The sequence below is a fragment of the Lactuca sativa genome, chromosome 5 (genome assembly GCF_002870075.4).
Source record: "Lactuca sativa cultivar Salinas chromosome 5, Lsat_Salinas_v11, whole genome shotgun sequence".
NCBI lineage: Eukaryota > Viridiplantae > Streptophyta > Magnoliopsida > Asterales > Asteraceae > Lactuca > Lactuca sativa.
In genome coordinates, this window is record NC_056627.2 from 227,201,443 (window position 1) to 227,207,359 (window position 5,917).

Here is a 5,917-nt window from a genome sequence, read left to right on the forward strand (position 1 = left end):
TTTCGGTTGAATAAAAAAAATACAGCAACACCATAAACACGTTCACTTCTAATAAGCAATGCAACTCAAATCAGAATGATAGATCCAAAACTTTAGATATAACAAATCAACATATCAACAACTATAACGTCTTTCAAAGTAAAATTCCTTAATAATAATAAAAAAAATTAAAGGTATAAGGATGTTTTAGAAAGAAAAGAAAGTATGATGTTATAATACATAAATATATGAACGCACATTCATATTTCTTGAATTTAGCCCAAATTAATAAAAGCAAAAAGATTGATTTACTCGAAACTAAGAGTTCCATCATACAATCAACAAAGAGTGATAAAAATAGATAATTAAAATATCAAGCTACACATACCATACAGAATACGACTTGCCACATCCATTAGCACCAATTGCAGATCAACATATAATTGTATTGAATTGAACTATAATTAGGAAAAACAAAGTTAGAAAAAAGATCAAAAATCCATTTTTAGTTACCAATTAAAAAAAATTATCACTCTACTAAACTACCTGATTGAAAGGTTCCCATAGTGTTCATTAAAAGCAGCTTTTGAAATTACATCTTCATCTATATTAAAAGGTTCATGCTCTGTTTTTTAATGTTTTTTTAATAAAATAAGACAAATTGAATTGTTATATCCAAACATAACAGAGACTAAAAATGGTAGGTTTGCTCTCTGTAGACAAATTGCTCTCTGTCTTCACTGTTTACAGATGTAGCTTTTGCTACTACCCATGACCTAAAAAAGATATAACTAAATCAGCCAAAAATAACACCTTAAAGCAGCTAAATATCCCTTGCAATTTTCTAATAACTCCAATATATCTAGAAACATTGAAAATGTAGCTTTTTTGTTTCCTCGTAAGTCTTTTTAGAACTAATATGATGTTCTCAAGTTTCTCAATATGAGATCATGTATATCATTAACATTTTCCCTAAATTTGAAATGTGGTGGCTAATGATGAAAAGAAGCAACTCAGCTTACCTGGTTTAACCACATGGCGATTAGTTAGTATAATTCCCCGATGCTTATCAACAACAGAACTCGTAGCATAGCTACCACCTGCAGATGGATGCAAATTGAAACTCAATTTTACCTAAAAATCTTGAAATCTTTGGATTGAGCCCAACCGACACCCATCAACTTTGTTGTTAACCTCCATATCTTCGATTTGATTCTCTCACTTCTTTATGATGTTTAACATCACGTTCGAGCGGACCAATATATGAGAAATTATTTGATTTTTTAATCTTCTACCGGTAGTGAATTGGTGATCGGAGCCCTGCTCAACCAATAACGATTTTCTCATCGAATACTCTTGAAATCAATAATGATTCAGTCAATAGATATTTTCAGGAGATCGAGCCCTACAACACAACGATTGATGGAGAAGGAAGAAGATGGGTTTAAGAGAGAAAATAGAGAAAAAAGATCATTTAGCGAGATTTATGGATCTATAGAATTTGAGAGATTTATGGAGATTACATTTGATTTGAATCTGAAGTAATTAAATTAGGAAGTAGTAGAACGGATTGAACGGAAATGAGTAAAAAATAGGGGCATTCCAGGAAATTCACTTTGAGAGAATGGGGCTAAGGAGATGACACGTGTCAATATGATATTGTTTTATTAGAATAGGCGATATATATATATATATATATATATATATATATATATATATATATATATATATATATATATATATATATATATATATATATATATATATATATATATATATATATATATATATATATATATATATATATATATATATATATATATATCCATTAATCCTTATTTTTGGTCACTAAATTTCTAACCTAGCCGTCACCCCCTTTTCGTTCTTTAATCTCCTTCTTCTTCTCTTAAATATGGATTCAACTATAGAAAAAAACATTTCGATTTATGAACATCAAAATGTACATTCCACTTTTCCTAGATCTTGAACATCTTAATTACGATGCATCACGAGAATTACGAGCAACCCACTACAATGGTTTTAGAGTATCTGATCATCTCGCTAAGACAAACCCAAACCACATCAAACAAAGCTAACTAGAATTGTTATACTCCATAATCAAGATGTTGATCTTTGGAACATTTTCTCAATCGTTTCTTTAGTTGATTTTGAAGATACAAATATGACCGCTCAACTAGTATGGAAGAACCTCAATACGTTTTTTCGTGAAAATAAATATGCAAAAGCTATTTAGCTTGATAGAAAGCTTCGCAACATTGCTATTGGTGGCTTTTCGCTAATTGATTGTACTGCATCAAAACTATCGTCAACTTTCTTGATAATATTAATGTCGCAGTCCCTATATAAAAAGAATCTAATAACCTACATGACAAATGGATTATCCCTTATATTTGAAAACATAGCATGCAAGACTAATTTGTTACAAACATGCTCATCGGACATCTCTAGGAAACTTAAAAAAACTCTACAAAGTTGTCCAAATGTCTCTATTTATCGAAACTAAAATCAAATATATATAACCATGTTATTAGGCAAACTTAACACCAACTAAAAAGCACTTAACATTTTCACAAAATAAACACCAAAAATACATATATACATGCTTCATACGGTTCTAACGGTCCATGAACATTTAGATGAGTTGCTCGATCTACTCCACATTATTTTGTGTTGAAGCCTCTATTTAAGACATGAAACGAAATCTGAAAGTTTAATGATCATGCATTGTAATTTGCTATTAAGTTTCACAGTTTCTTCCCGATGTAATATCCCACAAACTTAAAGAAAGCAAGTCTCCATCTGTTCTTAAGCACCAGAATTGCTACAATTCCCATAAACCCGGTTGTGAAACCACCTGTTGCACCATAAATCCATATCTTCTCATCGCCATCATCGTCTTCATCTTCCTCAGCATTTCTTCCAGTTTCTGGGACTTCATCATGGTTGCAATTGATTGGCAACGGACTACCACAAAGCTCATTATTGGCAGCATATATGGATGGATCAGTGAGTGTCTGGAGCTGACTTCCTGTTGGGATTCTTCCGGATAAGTTATTGTGTGACAAATTCAGATGGCTAAGAAATGTCAATGCCGACAGACTTTGTGGGATCATCCCTGAAAGATGGTTGATAGAAAGGTCAAGAGATTCTAACGAATTCATATCACCAATTCTATCCGGAATACGACCTGTGAGGTGGTTGTTTGACAAGTTAAGACTAAGCAATCCTGAAAGAAGTACCATTTCCTTGGGTATTTCCCCCACCAGTTTATTGCTTGAAAGGTCAATGTTGACAACGTATTTCAATGTCATTGTATACTCTCGCGCAACTCCTTTCATTATCTGGATCAAACTCTGCTCGAAGTAACCTGGGATAAAAAAACTGTAGTCATCCTCAGTCATTTTACCAAAGTTCTGGAAACAGCGAGGGATAGTTCCTGTTAATTTGTTTTCTCCAAGATCCATGATTTGGAGCCTGGGTCTTTCACACAACTCTACAGGAATTGGACCTGTGAAACTATTTTTATGTAGCCTGAGGAAACTCAGAAGATCCATATATTCACCAATCCATTTTGGTATACTTCCATAGAACATGTTTTCACCCAAATCCAACAATGCTAAACTTGTGCAATTTGCTAGAGTTTTCGGAAGTTCACCATGGAAACTATTGTTGTTTAGAGCTAACCATTGTAGCGAAGAACCAAGATTCCCAAGAGAGTTTGGAATGACACCCGAGAGCCTGTTGGAACTTAATATCAAAACATTCAAACTTCTGACATTTCCAAGGCAATCTGGAAATCCCCCCGATAACATGTTTCCAGAAAGATCGAGAATAAGTAAATCTGTATAATTACACACTGAATCTGGAATTGATCCGTTAAAGAGGTTGTTCTTCAGAAGCAACGAATGTATCGCACGGTAAGGAGGCTTCAACTTGTGCTTGATTATTTGGTTAGATGGAAGGTTTGTCAATGGACCGTTGAGAAAGTTATGGGAGAGATCAAGCATGGTAATAGGGAGCTCTCTAAGCCAATATGGGAGTGGTCCAGAAATGCTAGTATTGGAAAGGATTAACTTTCGAAGACTTGTTTGTGTTCGAATCCAACTTGGAAATTCAGATTCAATTTTGCAAGATTGAAGTGCAAGTCCTCCTATTTTGAAAGGAGGTTTCCAATCCGGTGAAATCTTGAATCTCAACCTGTAGTTTGAGTTTGCATCAAAGTATTTTAACATGGATGTATTTGAGAAATGGGCTTCAGTGACTACACCAGATAAAGAATTGTTTGATATATCAAGAGAATCAAGTTTGGAAAGTTGTCCGATGGCAGGAAAAGGGCCTTGTAAAAAGTTATCGGATATATAAAGAACGGTGAGTTCTGAGAGGTTTCCTAGCGATAATGGAATTGCCCCGTTTAATTGGTTTGAAGATAAATCAAGTGTTTGTAACAACAGCATGTTTCCGATAGACATCGGAATTGAACCCGTTAATGTGTTCTCACATAGATATAATACCCGTAAACTTGTTAAATTTCCTAATGCTTCCGGGATGGTTCCTGTTAAGTCATTCCCTGCCAGATTCAACTCTCTCAAGGCCGTTAGCCTTCCTAGTGATTTCGGGATTTGGCCACCAAAATTGTTTTCATCGAGAATCAGTGCCTCCAGAGCATATTGGGCACATTCAGATCCATTGGTCGATGGCCCTGTGAATCCCCCTTCCATAAAAATAAATGAAAGATCCAACCGCTTTAACTGACAGAGTCTCCAGACCCTGGTATCTTCAATACTCTTGAAATTATTTTGCCGAAGGTTGAGATCGACAACCTTTTTCATGACCGGAACTGAAGAATTGAGTTCATTGGTCGAAAGATCAAGAACGCGTAAAGACGTCAAGTTTTGTAAAAACAGAGGGAATTCACCTTGGAAAGAATTGGAACTCAGATCAAGTTTTTGAATGATGGAAAGGGTAAGATTCGGATCAAGATGTGTGCGATAGAAATGAGAGTTAGAAAGATCACAACCTGACAAGCGTAACTCTAGTAAAGAAGGAATCATATACAACAATACTTTGTCGAAATTTGGAGCTTTAACAATGCTCACTCTGCTCAGATCAAGATACGTGAGTGACAAAAGATCTGAAAACCATCTGAAATCATCCACGACTAGCAGATCCATGTCACCAAGATCAAGCACACGCAAATTCGACAGATTTCCAATAAAATGAGGAACCATACCAGAAAATCCCGCTGAATAAAGTATCAGATATCTGAGTTGAGTTAGCGATCCTATGAACTCAGGAATCGGACTGCCACCAAAATACGTCCCACTCAGATCCATGTAACTCAGATGACTCAACTCAGCTAAACACGAATTCAACTCATTTCCCTTTAACTTCGTGTAACGTCTTGTAAGAAATGACCGATCACCTTCGAGGTCAAGCCTAGTGACATGTCCGGTTGCATTATCACAGCCGACCCCTTGCCAGTGGCAGCACTTGTTTCCATGCCAAGATGATAGTCGACCAGAAGGGTCTGATACAATGCTGCATTTGAATCGGAGAAGAGCTTTTCTCTCATGTTCAAAGCAACCTGAAGTGAGGTTTGTGTTTGCAAAAGTGAAGAAGAGAAAGAATCGAACAACCCATAACTTCTTCATGATTGTTGTTTCTTCACGAAGATACCATTGACAAGGTCATTATGTATAGATATATGTCTTTTCCATGCACACAACATGTAATATTCAAAAATTGCTTTTTGGCTAAAGCTTCCACTAAACCTTATCTCGTCAACGAAAAACACATTATCTTTAAAAAAAGTATATTTTATATTAAGCATCCATGATATGTTAGAAATATCTTTAGTTCTTTTGTTTTTGTTTTTGTTTTTTTTTTGTTTTTTTTTTTTTTTTTTTTGTGAAATAAT

General features: G+C 34.8%; 1 protein-coding gene across 1 annotated transcript; it reads right to left on the reverse strand.

The window, feature by feature from the left end:
• Positions 1–2,744: 2,744 nt before the first annotated feature.
• On the reverse strand, positions 2,745–5,651 carry LOC111881892 (receptor-like protein EIX2). The gene has a single exon (XM_052763602.1). The coding sequence runs from the start codon at positions 5,649–5,651 to the stop codon at positions 2,745–2,747; it is 2,907 nt and encodes a 968-aa protein (XP_052619562.1).
• Positions 5,652–5,917: the final 266 nt, after the last annotated feature.

Excerpts from the sequence above, each read along its gene's own strand:
- LOC111881892 (XM_052763602.1), bottom strand. The coding sequence starts at position 5,651 with ATGAAGAAGTTATGGGTTGTTCGATTCTTTCTCTTCTTCACTTTTGCA.